Source organism: Hyperoodon ampullatus, assembly GCF_949752795.1.
Source record: "Hyperoodon ampullatus genome assembly, chromosome: 4".
NCBI lineage: Eukaryota > Metazoa > Chordata > Mammalia > Artiodactyla > Ziphiidae > Hyperoodon > Hyperoodon ampullatus.
Window position 1 is genome coordinate 98,113,868 of NC_136917.1, and position 16,529 is coordinate 98,130,396.

General features: G+C 40.3%; 1 protein-coding gene across 2 annotated transcripts in view; it reads left to right on the top strand.

Annotated features, from left to right (window-relative positions):
- Window positions 1–16,529, top strand: part of PCSK1 (proprotein convertase subtilisin/kexin type 1) — a gene marked incomplete at both ends in the record, with an annotated part of 39,540 nt that overhangs the window by 13,966 nt on the left and 9,045 nt on the right. For both annotated transcript variants that reach the window (XM_079702058.1, XM_079702057.1), the window contains 4 exons: window positions 1,968–2,056; window positions 4,699–4,871; window positions 5,887–6,099; window positions 8,622–8,722. In XM_079702058.1, coding sequence (XP_079558184.1) covers window positions 1,968–2,056; window positions 4,699–4,871; window positions 5,887–6,099; window positions 8,622–8,722 — 576 coding nt within the window. The remainder of the gene's footprint in view (window positions 1–1,967; window positions 2,057–4,698; window positions 4,872–5,886; window positions 6,100–8,621; window positions 8,723–16,529) is intronic.

The following is a 16,529-nucleotide window of genomic DNA, read 5'->3' on the forward strand; positions in this document are numbered from 1 at the left end:
CAAGAGATGTTCAGCTTCAGGCATTGTAAGATCCAGAAACTCAAATACTATGCCATCAGGACACCAATTACTCTGTATCCATCTCCTAGTGCTGCTCACCTCCACTTAGCTTCATTCTCAATAGAACACTGCCTGGTAGCAAGATCCACATGGCTCACGTGGAACTTAAAGCTGAAGATTCTTGAGAAATAATATAATTCTTTCCCCCAGAATCTGCATCAATTCTTGAAATGCTCTCTGGGAGGACAAGCCTCATGATAGAGAATCACAAGAAGTGAGCGAGGGCCACTTCCCAAAAGGGGGAAATGCTAGAAGACCAAAAAGAAGTGGGTGTCTGCTACATTGGGGAAGACTATGAATTAAAGATAATTACATTGTTCTAACTTAGGACTCCTATCCAGTAGTAACATAAAGGAGGAACATCATTTAGTGGAAGGAGAACAGGAAATCATCTTTGGTATTTTAGGGAAAAAAAATAAGTGAAACAGGCTTATTTTATTTTTTTCCTTAGGAATTATTCTTTCTTTAATTCATAATACAAGTATTGAATAAATCAAGTATCAATATTTAGATTTTTTAAAAACTTTTTTTAGTGGTTTGAGAGATGGCAATTTTTAAAAATTAATTAATTAATGTATTTATTTTTGGCTGCATTGGATCTTTGTTACTACGTGCGGGCTTTCTCAAGTTGCAGCGAGTGGGGGCTACTCTTTGTTGCGGGGTGCAGGCTCCTCATTGCAGTGGTTTCTCTTGTTGCAGAGCACAGGCTCTAGGCATGTGAACTCAGTAGTTGTGGCTCACGGGCTCTAGAGCGCAGGCTCAGTAGTCATGGTGCACGGGCTTAGTTGCTCTGTGGCATGTGGGATCTTCCCAGACGAGGGATTGAAACAGGCTTATTTTAAATGACCCAGTCAATTTAGGATTTTTATATTTCATGCTGGGCTAAATTAATTGATGTCTAGTACAGTAGTGTGCAAAGGGAGCTGGCTGACAGAGTTGCTCAGAGCTAACCCTTCCTCTTTTTTCCTCTATGTCAGCATATCTGGTCAGTGGCTCCTCCAAGGCACCAACAGCCTTCATGCTGCTCCCAGGTGCTTCCACAATGGAATAAAGTCATGAAGTAAACAAATTCACATTAAAGTTTCACTCAACTTATTGACCCTCCTGAGGTCAGGGAAGTGATGGGAAAAGACAATCACTATCCCCAGAATTTCAGAATTGATACTTTAATGGTGGACTTTGGTCTGTTTTAGAGATGGATTTTTTTTTATTTTTTTTTTTTGCCCAAACGCTCTGAAATCATAAATTTCCCTCATTGTCCCTAGTTGCAAAACTAGTCTTATTCAGGTTTCTGGTCCCAGTCAGAGTTGCAGGAGCACCCTGGTTTCCCAAATAGCCTGTAGTGTATTGTTAAAATTTCAAAATCCTCTTGGTACCAGGAAACCTTCAGATGTTTTAGTCTGGTATATGGTTAGAGGAGGAGAGGAGGGCTTGAGAGGGGGCTCTGTTTTACACATCCTACTAGGACTTGTACAGGTTAAACTAATCCAAGGAATTCACTAGTGAGGGGAAGGGAGGAGTCACTTTAACACCAAAATTCTGGTGCAGAAACCATTTCTTTGAGATGGTATCAATAGCTAACACTTCCTGGGTTCTTACTATATACCAGCCACTTTCCTAAGTGTTCTGCATACAATATTTCATGGGATGCCACAATTCTTTGAAGACCAGTAACTTACCCAAGGTCACATCACTAGTTTGTGGCAGAAGCTAGAACTTGAACTCATATACTTGGGCTCCAGTACGTGTTCCCTTCATCTGATACCTACACTTCATCTAATACCGATGGGAAGAAAACCAGCAACAAGCCTGACAAAAAGTTAACATATCCATGTACCATGGATTCATATGCAACACCAATGTTTGTCCTCATTTACGTTTTATAAATCCTATTTTCTAATCCTCAGACATGGGACCAGATGTGCAGGAGAAATTGCCATGCAAGCAAATAATCACAAGTGTGGGGTCGGAGTTGCATACAATTCCAAAGTTGGAGGTAAAGCAAAGGGTTGTTCCTGTAGTTTTGCACTTTAATTTGAGTCTTGCACTACCTGCTGTAAATGGGGTGGTGTGGGGGGACTTTTCAACAACCAGAGGAAGAAATGAACTCCATGCAAAATTTGCTACACGACTTGAATGTGATTTGCAAGCAAATCAATGGATCTGGATTCTTAGAAAATGATAGCTGAATATAGCCCATACATCTTTGTTGGGTGGGAAAAGGAAAGGTTGAATAGCTTTTGAAGCAAATCTAATTTTCTCTGTGTTCTGATTTAGAAGAGTTTGTTATTGAGAGTTTGTTATTGTTACTTAAGAGACAGAAGGAGGAGGTAAATTTAGGCACAGATTCTCCCTGCCTCTCAATTCTGTAGTCCTTTAGTTCATAACAAAGAACAGTTAAAAACAATAAAAAGAATACATACTTCTTATAGTAAGAAGCCAAAGGTTATCTGTGGTAGCAAAAATTTAGAAGCTTTGGTTGTTTCAGTCAGTGTCTTTATAGGTAAGCATATGGTAAGTTCCATCAGGGCAATTTAATAAAGGAACTATTTACAAGAGTTAAAAGAAACCAACAAGGGACTAACTGATGTAAGCAGATGTTACCACCTTTAGACTTAATGGAGCAAGGGGAGGGAGTAGTCATGGAAACTGGAGACAGAAAGCTGTGACCACATGAGACAGCCACTGGACAGGAGCTGTGGCCCTGAGTACAACAATGGAGCTGCTTCTAAGCAGGGGGGATCCAGGAGTGAGTACCTCACTCTCCCCTCACCCCCAAACCTCCTGCTGCTGTTTCAGTTGGCTGAAACCAATGGGAAGACAAAAGAACCCACTGCTGCCATCCACGTTTCCGTGAAGCAGGGTGCAGAGTGGATCTGCAGGGGCTCACAGAGAATAAAACACTTGTCGCTCCTCCTCACACTAGCCCTGCCTCAGGCTTTCATGGTTATACTATGAACCTTGCATTTAGTTTGTTTTCTAAAACCACAACAAAAAAGATTTACTGTAGAACATGGCAATGACAGGAAAACTCCTTTAAGTTCTACCTGAGTATACCCTGAATCTGGCTTTGTATTCCATTTCAGAAATCAAATAAATATACATCCTAGCATATAGAATGCACCTCTCACTATTACACCACACTCCTAGATTTTAAGGGTCATTCTTGATTCCTTTATACCAGCATCATCAAAATGCCATGTTAATTTAAAGAAAATGGAGGCAGGAGCACAAATTACATAATCACCTAGAAAAAGAATGCACTTTTTAAGTAATGATGAACTAAGTAGCTATAGTCTGTGGGAGAATCATCTCATCCCTTCATTTTATAGAGGAGGAATCAGAAGCAAGATTCTCAAGGAAACCAAAACACACCCACTGTATGTCCATCATTTACCTTCCAAGACATTATCCACATCCTGGAAGTTAACAGGATGGATTTGAGTGCCAGATTTCTGGGATTCAAGTCCCAGCTTCCCAGCTGCAAGTTGTGTGGCAAGTCCCTGTCCCTCTCTGGCCGCAGTCTCTCTCCCTGTGAAATGGGGAGAATTACAGCACCCACCTCAGATGGTTGTCATAAGGATAAATGAGTTCATATGTTTAAGGCCTGTACAATGGTAGCTGCATATAGTATATCCTCAATGCACACGAGCTGTTATCATCCGCATTTTACAGCTGAAGAAACTGAGGCACATAGAAGTTAAATGGCTTGCCCAAGATCACAGAGCTAGTAAATAGCAGAGCTGGGATTTTTTTTCCCAAATGCATTTTAAACAATTTTAAAAAAATAAATATAACTTCTACTAGTCATGTCAACTACATGTTCTTTTACCCAAGCTCCATAATAAATAATAGTGTGAAAATATAAAGCTGTGCACTCCATTGCATCATTAGCCTGAAGCCAGGAATAACCAGGTAGCTGCCTGTATCTGTCTAAATTGCTTTTGCCTTCCTGGCTCTTGAATACATGAGTCTGATGATGGGTGACAGCCTGTTGGAAAGCATAAAGAGTCACTGCATCTGCCTTCTCCTGATGAAAACGGATTCCCCCTCAGGAGTAAAATCCATGGCAATGATTTCATCCTTGAGATTATTTAGAAGAAAAGGAAGCATGTTCCTTGAAAATGTTTCTTAGCAAACACATAAAAGAATGGCCTCTGGGTTAGTTTTCATCAGTGCTTAGAAACAAGAGTTTTTTCCCTATTTGTGAGTTTCCTATTGTAAGTAGATCTTTTCAAGTTACACGGTTTCCCGTACAGAGTCCTTCGTAAGGCCACTGGGCCACAGCCATTCGTGGTATAGTCACGAGCAGCCATGTTGAGAGAGAGCTGTTTGATGCCTCTTTCTGAAAGCTATCCTGTCATTTTCAGGTTATCAGGGCAGCAGAGGGAGGGGAGACATTTTGTAAGTGACAACAACCATGGCCACAGCACAGCACATAAGGAAGCTTATGGAGGCGGTGACATGATCTTCCTGCTGTGCTTTTAGCAGCTGGGTCACAGTCATTTGGGACATACACTGGTTACCTACTTTTGACTCTTTTGGGAGTCCTTTAAAAAAATGAATATTAAGAGCATTGTGCATTCTACATGTACACACTGACATCAACATACGTTATTTGTCTGTTTTGCTGTTCAGGGATAAGAATGCTCGACGGCATTGTGACGGATGCTATTGAAGCCAGCTCAATTGGATTTAATCCTGGACATGTGGATATTTACAGTGCGAGCTGGGGCCCTAATGATGATGGGAAAACTGTGGAGGGGCCTGGCCGACTAGCCCAGAAGGCTTTTGAATACGGTGTCAAACAGGTGAGATGCTTAACACAGACCCACTTGAAATGAAACCTGACCATTTGAATATGAGGAGAAGGGAAGAACACTTAGTTTATATGCAAAGAAATGGTTGTGAACTTCTTGTTATTGTTTATGTTTGAAGTGCATTTAGAGAGCCAAATCGTTCTTCAGAGGGATGGAAGTTAAGGGTTAAGAAAGTTTTCCCCATTTGGGTCTGACATTCAACAGATATTCATTAGTCTTAGAATATTTACTTTCAAAAATACTCTGGATATGTCCTTTCTCATTTTCCTGCTGCTTTTGGATTTCTACACGAGGTAAACTACTACCCAGACTTCTTTCAAATACTCTGAAAATGCAGCCTTAAATATAGCAACGTGCCACCTCCCTCTCTGCACGTGCCTGATGAATACTTGTGCCTTGGTTGTGTTGCTCTGTCACTGGGGTTTAGTGCATTCTTGCCAGGATTCTAAGGCCTCGTTCGGCACAGGATGAAACAAAAGTAGAAATTTTGGAGAGCACAAATTGAAAAATCATAGAAAGGGTAGCCTTGACGAGTTCCATTCAATTGAAGAGTCCCTTTTAATGCAGCTGCAAAGCAGATCTGAATAATGCCTGATTTTGTCATTCTATCAGTCAGCCAGAAGATTCAAGCAGAAAGAAAGAGAGGAAGTTCAAAGATTCAAGCGTAGTGACATAAGCCAAGGGAACAGTGAAAAAAATTGAGTGCTGAAGGCCAGATTATGAATCCACATAATAAAGAAAAGAAAGAAAAGTCCTCACTCAGCACCATCCCAGAGAGGGCCCAGATGAAGGAGGGTTGGCAGCACCAGAGCTCAGTGGCTTATAACATACAGTCTCGTGAGAGTTCCAACATCGACGCTGGAGGACCTGGAGTGGAAACAGACTCCAAATTACTGTTTCTGAGAACTTCATGCGTGTATTTATATATTTGTTGGGGATTTTATTGGGATGTGACAGTGACCCCAGTGATGATAATAGGCGTGATATGTTTTGGCTTTTCCTTTAGGGGAGACAAGGAAAGGGCTCTATCTTCGTCTGGGCTTCTGGGAATGGGGGGCGTCAGGGAGATAACTGTGACTGTGATGGGTACACGGACAGTATCTACACCATCTCCATCAGCAGTGCCTCGCAGCAAGGCTTATCCCCCTGGTACGCTGAGAAGTGCTCCTCTACGCTGGCCACCTCGTACAGCAGCGGGGATTACACCGACCAGCGAATCGTAGGTTGCTTTTGTCTAACTCTCTCTGCTTAGGTAGGAGAACACGGCTTGCCTTCAGAAGGATCCTTTGGTCAAACCGATTTGCTTAAGCTTCACTTCTCAGTTGGGGAGAGTCACGCTTTGCTCACTTGAAGGGTGGGTATATATTGGGAAGCTTTCTCTCCCAGGGATAATGATGCTTCTGCCAAAATGATGTCACCTCTCAGTCATTTTTAAACTCAGCCCTGAGAAGCCACCAATCTGTCATTACATATGGCCGAGACTCCAAATGTCTGTTCAGCTTGTGTGATGCCTCCCTGAAAACAGCCTTAAAGGAGATTTTAGAGTTGTTGGAGCTTTATCACCCTTGTACTTGTTGATCCTTTAATAGCAGGGAAAATGTCTGAGTTGCCCTTTAGCAGATGATAAAAATACAGAGCATACACCAGCTATGTCTCCTAAGGATGGACGACCTACAGGAAAATAACAGTCTAAATTTCCCCTGAGGTGAACTTTTCAGCATCCGAATAAGCAGCTTAGGAAGGTTATATGCTCAGAGAACATCTCCAGCCCCCGCTTGATTGTGCCTTCACTTCCATGAGTCAGACTGCCAAGGGCAATTATTGGATTTCCCTTCAAGGGCATGATGATGAAGGCCCATTCAGGGGCTTTGAGAACAAAGAGAGGCATTTCTTTTAATTTAAAAATTGAAAGCCTCAAACTTAACTCCTGACACAGAAAGAACCAACCGGCTAAAGTATGTAGATCCTAATCTCAATAAAAAACCAGGTCATGATCCAATTAGATTGTGGGTAACCTGCCTAATAATTAGTCTTTGGAATGTGTGTAAAATTCATATTAATGGCATCTCAACAAAATTGTCAGAACTACGATCTTCATGCAGGATCACTCTTCTGGAACTGCCTGTTCTAGTTTAGACAGTAAAACTATGGTCTCAACTTAGAAACTCTGGCCTACGTCTCATGCCCATATCTTCAATTACTCAAAGAGACAGTAACATTCTACCTAGGGGTTCTTTACGGCAGGTATATCTTATACCCTGCTGTAAAGGAGCCTACCAGACATGTGCCCCACTTGCATTCACAGCCCCTGGCTCTTGATGACCCTGTGGGTGTTCAGAGTGGCTTTTCAAAAAATGGCCTGTGGTCCATTTCAGAGTCACCATTTCACAGACGGTCTCTCATCTGAGCCACTCTGCTGTGAAGCAGGAGGAAGAATTTCCATCTTTGTAAAGATCGCTCCTTAGGTAAATGAGCCATAGAAGAGACAGCTGGTGGATTCTATTTGAGACAATTGCACTAACATAGCCTTTGCTGGTGGATTCTATTTGAGACAGTTACACTAACATAGACTTTGTCTTACGCAAACCTCTTCCTCAGCACAGTCATCTCTGGGGCTTACTTGCGTCAACAGGTAAAAAGGGCAACCTTGCTTCCGCAGCCCCCAGAGGAACAGGGCCACCAGAACTTGAGATATTCAGCGACTCCAAGTGGGAAGCCAAAGGAGGTGATAATAGAATAAACTGTTTTTTTGCACCTCCCTCCCACACCTTGAAATCTCTAGCTAAAAATCATAGTGTAAGAGCCTGGGTGGGAGTCTTGTTAGTAATCCTTTGGCCCAAGTACTTGTTCAACCAACAACACTGTGGTCCTCAAGTCAGACTAATCGGAAGTCTCTTTGGTTTCTTCCTTTCATCTCAGCAACCTCTTCACTAGGCTAAAATTAGCCTGGGTAATTCCTTATGTGCAATCACATTGTGTGAAAATGCTTTCACAGACAGGATCTCATTTCAGCCTCAGAATATGAGTCAAGAAATATCAACCTCATTTGACAGATGGGGAAACCAAGTGACTTGCCCATGGGACACATCTACTGAGTGGCAGGTTTAGAATTTGAGCCCAGATCTAAGTCCAGCACACTTTCATTTGAAAAACTCGCCATGTTCATCAAAGTACAAATGTGACACTAACTCATGGCCATCAGATTACATCAACAGTGAGTGCAAACTACACACTAAACACATTTTGTGCAAATAGTTCAAGTGGCCCAAATCAGGATGGCTTTACCTCCTCATGCTGAAGAGGCAGTCAAATGCCAATCTGAAGGCAAAAGGGAATTGTGCATGAGGCAAAATTTCTAAATATGCCAGGCCAAACACAATGGACCTGATGATTAATGGGCCAGCATGATTCACAGTGATTTTGAAATAGTCCCTTTTTTACAGACAGCGTTTCATTTGGGAATCTCAGAAGAGAAAAAAAAAATTCATAGTGGGAGGACTTCATCCCCAGAAAAGGCATTCTGATGCCAGAATTATAGACAAGTTGCATATAGAGGAGAGTGAGCTAAAATATCAGCAGATGGCAAACATCCGCCTGTAGTTTAGAGGAGGAAGTAGGGAATCGAATCAGCTGGGCTTCCTGATCCTAACAGATGCAGCCCTTGGTAGGGTTAACCCCCGGGGACAGGATCACACTCCTCACATGTTCTCCCATGTTTCTTTCTTTCCTGGTGCCCCTCAGACGAGTGCTGACCTGCACAACGACTGCACAGAGACCCACACAGGCACCTCTGCCTCAGCACCCCTGGCTGCTGGCATCTTCGCTCTGGCCCTGGAAGCAAAGTAAGGCCCAGAAACCATCTAATCACCTGTAAAAAGCTGTTTCTCCTTCTTTTTCATAGCATATATTTTTTTCTGAATATATGGTTACAGTGGAAAACTACAAAAAAATAATAAAAAATAAGCTCTCTTCCTGTCAACATCTCAATGTAGATTTAATACACACACTTATCTTGCAAAATTGGAATCTTAATTCACACACTATTTTGTAATTTTTTAAATCTACCTATATTAAAGCACTTTCTCATATCTAAATCAATCTTCCTTGACTTTTAAAAACTCATGCTCTCCTCCCACTCAGTCCCCTCCAGTCCTCCTACCACTCAGCTATAAGGCCTTCTCACTTCTGTTTATTCCCACCAGATTGTCCAGATAATTGTCCAGATAATTTCCTGTGGGTAGTGTTAGGAATAATAAGTTTAAAAAACATCATTTTTTTTAGATTATATAAGCCCCACCCTAGAGCTGATATAACACATCAGGGGACATGAGAATTAAAAACAGGACTTTTATCTTTTTGTAGTATACCATTATATAAATGCAAATTTTATTAAGGCCATTTCATGCTCAACACCCTTGTCCATAGATAGTTATCATTCCTGATAATTTCCTTAAGATAAACCCTTATGATTGGAATTTTTGGGTCAAAGGGCATGCATGTTTTAATGATTTTGATACATATTGACAAGTTACTGTCGATAAAGACGGGTACCATTTTGTATTCCCACCAGCAGTATATGTGTGAGAGTGCCAGTTTCCTAAACCCTTATCAAACCTACTTTTATTATCTTTTAAAATGTTTGCTACTTTGATAGGTGAAAATGGCATCTCATCTCTATATGCTTTTATTTCATTATTAATGAAGTTCAATATTTTATATTCTTTTGCCATTTATCATCTGTGACTGTTTATGACCTTGATTTTGTTTTATGGCCTTAGTTAGAAAAGCTACTAATGCTTGGTTAGTTTGACATTTACCTTTTAATTTTACTTACATGTAATTTTTGATGTAATGAAGTTAATATGTATACAGTTATCTTTGTTAGTCTCTTTAAGGTTTTTTTCCTTTTTATGCTCAGAAAAATCTTTACAACTCCAAATTATATACACATTTATCTATATGTCTTTTATTATGGTTCCTTTACCATATTTATGCTCTAAATCCCCCTGGAATTTATTTTAGTGTATGTTACCAAAAAGAGATTTAGCAACATTTTCCACTTCATAATAGTTATTCAATAGCCTAATACTTAATACAGAGGAAAAAAATGTTCCGATGTTGTGTGGTGAGAAATCTTTAAATGTTAAGTCAGGTGCTATGGTTGCAATGATAGAGGACGTGTTAAAACTTGTAAATTACTATTATTCTTCCTAATAAGGAAGTTATCTTAGAAGAACATCCATATTCTCTACAGAGAGAACAAAGCAGTTCCTTCATATCATGTTCAGTAGATGAGTTGAGGTTCACAGTAGTAGAAGAATAGAACTCCTTGGCCCGGGCCATAGCTGGAAAAGCCCTGCAGCTGCTGAGGAGAGTCCAGCATTGTTTCAGGAGCCCTGGAGCCACCTGTGGAGTTGTGGTTTAGTCCCTGGTATCTCAGCTATGAAACGGCCACAGCGGCTAAGAAAGATAGGCCTAGTAAGGCTTGTATCAAGAGTCTACCTACTTGGAGGGGCTGGAAAGATACTGATAAAGGAAGAGCAAATCCAGATGCCCAGTCAGAAACAGGGAAATCTGAAGCTCTTGAATCCAACAGAAAAGCTATGTTCAGAATCTGAGTCCAGTTGTAACAGGAAGGGGATGGACAGAGGGCAAAGTCTAAAGACACAAGCTTTGACTGGCATCAGCAGACCCAAACCAAATTTGAGGAAAGATAATCTAAGCAGTGAAAAGTGCAAGGAACACCTGGCTTCAAGTTCTAGGTGTATCACTAGCTATGTGACCTTAGGCAAATTAAGAGGGCTCAATTTATCATCTATAGAATGGAGGGGTCAGATCAGATCTTTTTTTTTGAAACTTTTCCCTTTATAAAATCCTCCAGTTTGAAACTGAAGGTATCAGCATATATAGATCATCTAACATGAATTGCTGAGGTTGGTGGTAAGAGGTCCAGAGTGAAAGAAATAAGGTCCTATAAAGGCAAGTAGTTACACACAGGTAGTGAAACAAGATCATGATATTTATGATTTTAGGATATAAGCTTTTAGCTCCAGGGAGCTTTTAAAAGAAAACCATCTGTAAAATCTTGTCTTCCCTACCCAACACCTATCAGATGCATGCAAATGTAACTAGCCAGACCTAGCCCATCCTTGTCTAGTGACCAGAATAGTAGAAACACCCATCTAGCTGAACAGATGTAATATTATTTTGACTAAGAACTGAAATTTTAGAAGTGTAATCTCTGACTTCTAAAATTTCAAACCTTCTATTTCTGTATAAGGAGAAAGTGATCTAAGAATGATCTAGCCTCATTAATCTCAGTTAATTCCTAATGGACTATTTATAAAGCAGGGGCTGCATGGATTGTTATGAAATACATGGGGTCCATGAACTTCTTTGAAACTAGATGCAGAAATGTTTGAGAGTGCGTGTCTGGCATTTTGGGGGGAATGGTTTGTAGGTTCCATCAGATTCTCACACTGCTCATGATTTAAGAGACATTAAGAGTCTATGATCTCCCTGGTGCATGTAATAAGAATTTAATTCTTTTCATTTTGATTCAATCATCAGTAAGATGGCCATAATCTATCTTAACATTTATAAACTTCCTGCCAAAGTACATACAGATTATTGGGATGTCTGTTCTCAACTGGGCAGTTTTCTTAGCTCCATTCAATTGTCTATACCCAAATGACTATTTCAAAAAATCTGAATGCCAGAATTTCTAGAAGAGTCCCTAGACAATCAAGATTGGAAGAATCATTTTACCATGTGTTTCTCCTCAAGGAACAACTATGGAGACTGAAGAACAACTCTGGGCTAAATTTATCAAGAATAATAACATTCAGTATTTATCAGGCTCTTACCATGGCCAGACACTGTGCTAACCTCTTTATATACAAAGACCAACTCTAATCCTTACAACAGTCTTGTGACACAGAAATTATTAATTGCATTTTACTAAGGAACAAACTGAGACTTAGAGAGGTTGAGAAATGTAACCAAGATCCCACAAAAGATTCAAACTTAGGTCTGTCTGACCCCAAAGCCTGTACTACCAGCAGCTACAGGACACTGCCTCCTATAGTCCTGTGAGGGAGGGGAAATTTCATCCCCTCAAAGAAAGAGGAGTTAAGAAGATTGAGACTGATAAAGAAACATCTTAACTCATATTTATGAGTTCTGAATAAAAGGCTCCTGTCATGCAGACTACTTACTACGCTGCATTAAATATGGGACTCTGGGGAATGGGAAGAGAAGAGGGAAGGAGAAAAATGATTTCTGGCTCAAAGAATAGTTTCTGGATCAAATGTATAGAGGAATACTTTCCTTCCCTAGAAGAATGTTTCTCAAACACCAGCATACAGTCATCACCTTGGGTGTTTATTTAGTTTGCAGATTCCCGGGACCAAATGCCAGCGACTCAGATTCAGAAGTTTCTGATATCCCAGGCAATGTTTATGCTGGTAGTTACCTTAACCAAAATTTGAGAAACAGCTGCTATGAAGGGTTACCTTACAACTGTATTTTCCTACAACCTCATTGGGCTGTGACTGTGAAGATGCCCATTAGGATACTTAATAGGCATATCCTGGAAATATATATATATATATATATATATATATAAAATACACACACACACACACTAAGAGAGACAGGAATTCCTTGGATAAATGCCTGTGGTACTATTATACTTAAGAAAGATGGCAGACAGTAACCTGTCTTTTGAGGGGAGAGCAAAGAATCAGAATAATTTTTAATAAAGAGCAAAAAGTGAAACATTGAATCCCTTCACACCTTTGGAGGTATTAAACAAACAGATGAACCAATCTTCTGTTTTCATTAAAGGTTAGAGGATGGGAAACGGACTTTCAAAGTTGCATGAAACCTTTGGATAAATCACATCAAAGAAATCCTTGACTCAGTGGATTGTGAAATGTTGGAAAATCTCTAGGTTAGAAAATCTTCAACATTTAGGCTTATCTAATTGTGATTAGAGGCTAAACCATGTAGCCTTTAAGATTTTTCACCTTAGAATTTTGTCTCCAGATTACTTTACCTACACTCTTCTAATTAGAAGCAATGCTTAATTTCAGTGTTTAATTCCAAAGCCCTTATTTTCTATAAACGCATCCTTAATTAGCAACCCAATGTAGTTTTAAAAATTTTAATTATTCTGGATGCCATTGAGGAGTGAGATGCTAATTAACAGAGGAAGACTGTCAGGAATGAGAAGCACTATTGTTAGAAGCTCCTTTTCATTTATGAAATGCAATCACTCAAATGAAAAATAGGCTTAATTTTCCTAATTGCATGACAATGAAGCTCTTTGAATATTTTGCAAAGAATAGGTAAAAGAAAATTAAAAAACAATAAAATCTTCAACTAAATAAAAAATAATTCTCTAACTATAGAAATGTAGAAAATCTGCTTTGTGTTTGATTATCATGATTATCAAGACCATGCCTCCTTACTACATATCCTCATCCCAACCTACACACACACACACACACCTGCCCACACTGAGAGTCCAAGTGGGAAATTGGTGTTTTGCCCAGAGACCCCCTTGATAAGAGGCTTTTACCTAAAACTCCCTTTAAAAGACTGGAAGCAAGAATTTCAATAAAGAGCCATATAGGCCAGAACTAGTTTCCACATTCAGAAAATAAGCCATTTCTGCTCAGCTAGTTAATTATTCCTCAGTGTGGGATGGCCAATGTGGAAACAAGATCTACAATGAAGTATACATGATATGGGCAGATTGGAGTTCTGAATAATATGGAATTTTCTAGATTGTCATACTCAACTACTCATCTTATAGATGAGTCCACTCAGGCCCAGGGAGGTGAATTGGTTTGCTTAAGGTCACACAGGTCTTTGGCAGTAGAATATAATTTAATGTGCCTTCTGTTACTCCCTATTCTGACCCCTAATTGTCTTAATTAGTTATATTCTTGTATTCTTTCTTCCAACTCCTATTATTTAGGTATAACATAAAACTGCCTAGACAGTTTTTTTCAAATATACATACAAAATCATGCCCTACCCTCAGATATTTTGATTCAGTGGGTTTAGGCCTTTATCAGTCACTCTCTGTTGTTTGTCAGGAGCTCAGCTGAGCAGAGAGAAAGCATATTGAGCTGCCAGGGGTCAAAGTAGCTTTAAAGCAACAGACCAAAAATTAAAGAGTTAAGCCTTTCATCACTTACTGTGATGGTAAAGGCCAGAGTCTAAAACCAGAGAAAACACTGACTCTCCCTATTCCATTTTCCCCCATGGAAAGGTGCACCAGCTGATGGTCAGGTGAAAGCATGGACATGGGGGTTGTCTCACTGTTGAGGAAGCCCCAACAGAAGGCTCTGGTAGTTTTATGGACTCGGGTGGGGTGGGGTGAGGGGGAAGGCTCAGAGTGGAGAAGTACTGGGTACTGAGTCAGAGTGGGGAGAAGTATCTTCAAGGTTCCTTCTCCTCCCCCCATTAGGAGGCCTTGGCTGAGGCGCCTGAAGAAGAGCTTTGCCCAAGGCCTCAGATAAGGAGACCTAGGAATGAAGGCACAGGGCCTAGGAATGTAAATATGGGAAGAGCTTGATGGGGGAGGAAGGCCTGAGTCCTTGACTGCAGCTCCCTTCAGAGATGGTGATGCACGGGCTGTGCACTCAAACTGGTGTGGAGAGAGGACAGCTTCCCCATGAGGCCCACCAGATAGAGCCTTTGCAATGCTTATGATGAGGACTAGGATTTTAGCCAGCAACAGACTCTTCAGTGTTTAGGAATGTATTGCCTCTTGCTTGTCACCAGGGGATTGTTAAACCAGTCCATTATGGGCTCTGGGGAGAAAATAGCAAGTTGAGCCAGATTCCCCTGATGGTTGTTTCACAGCCAAGTGGTAAGATAGAAACCTTGAAGACTCAGAACTTAGGCATTTATTATTTAATAAATAATGCTTGATTGGCTTGATAGAAACAATGCAGGTCTTAAAGCTAAGGAAAAGCTTGAGATCATGAAAGACTCTAATGACTAATAGCAGTAAGTTTTAAAATTGTATTTAAGGCTAGTTAACACTTACACACATTCAATCATCCAACCAACCGATATTTACCCAGCATATATACCCTGTGCCTGGAATTCTTCTGAGTGCTTGGTACACATCAGAGAACAAGATGGATAAAAATCTCAGCCCTTCTCCCCGCTGATTCTAGCAGGGGAGACAGATATTAATAATACACAAAACAAATGAGTTGCTCAGTATGTTAGAAGATGATAAGCACTATGAAAGAAAAAAAAAAGTATAGCAAGGTAAGAGAGCTCAGGAGTATTTGGGGAGAATTGAAATCTTAAATAGGGTGATCAGGGAAGGTTTCATATTCATTATAACAGACCTGATAATCCCATGCATCTCTGATTTATCTTTATATTGCTGCTAAATTAATTTTGCCAAGACTCCTCATTATACCATTCCCTTGCTCAAAAATCCTGAATGGCTCCCCCTTGCCCAAACGATAAAGTATAAGCTCCTTTTCCTGGCATTCAAGGTCCTCACCATCTGGCTCAGTACTCCTGCCCACCTCTTCCTTGCTTCAGTAAACCAGACTATTCACTGTACTCTGGCCACATCCTATCCTTCCCCTGTCAGAGGTTTTGACCAATTGTCTCATCCCCTGTTCTCTCTCTTTCAACTTTTTGACATTCTACCCACCCTTTAAAAATCAACTCAAATATTTCCTCCTAGAAAAGCCTTCCTAGATCTTTCCATCCCAAAAGAATTCTTTCTCTTCAAAGTTCTACAATACATTATGCTATGAATACAGCATTCAACAGATATATTATAGTTATTGAAAGACTTAGTTCCTTTACTTGATTGTACACTTCTTAAAAACATGAACTACCTCCTTGAATATCCCCACACTATTCAGCATGGTGCCTTGTAAGAATGATCTCAAGTAGCTAAGAGCTTCTTGACACTTTTGCTATATAAAGAAAAGAGTTAAAAAATATTTAAGAGTTGGGCTTCCCTGGTGGCGCAGTGGTTGAGAGTCTGCCTGCTGATGCAGGCCACACGGGTTCGTGTCCCAGTCCGGGAAGATCCCCCATGCTGCGGAGTGGCTGGGCCTGTGAGCCATGGCCGCTGAGCCAGCGTGTCCGGAGCCTGTGCTCCGCAATGGGAGAGGCCACAACAGTGAGAGCCCCATGTACAGAAAAAAAAAAAAAAAAATTTAAGAGTAGGTAGCCAGCCCATGTCTAAATCTGAGTCTTCCTAAGAAGGAAGTCAAAAGCTCAACTGTGGGTTCATAATGCTGAAAATACTAAGACTGTTAATGAACAGCAGAAGATTGGAGGGCACAAAGGAAGTGCTAACATTTTAAATTTTGCTCCAGTTAAATGTAAGTACACAGGAATCAGGGACCAAGTTCTACTTTTCTACAATGCTGAAAACGAATTTTACTCATGCTAAGATCGTAACTTATGCGGTATGAGGAGAAGTTTTCAAGACTGTATTTTTAATTATGAATGAAAGACATAACAATAGTGATACACACAAAAATTACATAAGTACAGTTGCAAAAGATACGTCATCATCTCTGAATGGAGATGATTGTTTTTAGCACTTGATTTTGCAAGGAAACTTCTTTTTGTCCCTGAAAGATTCTT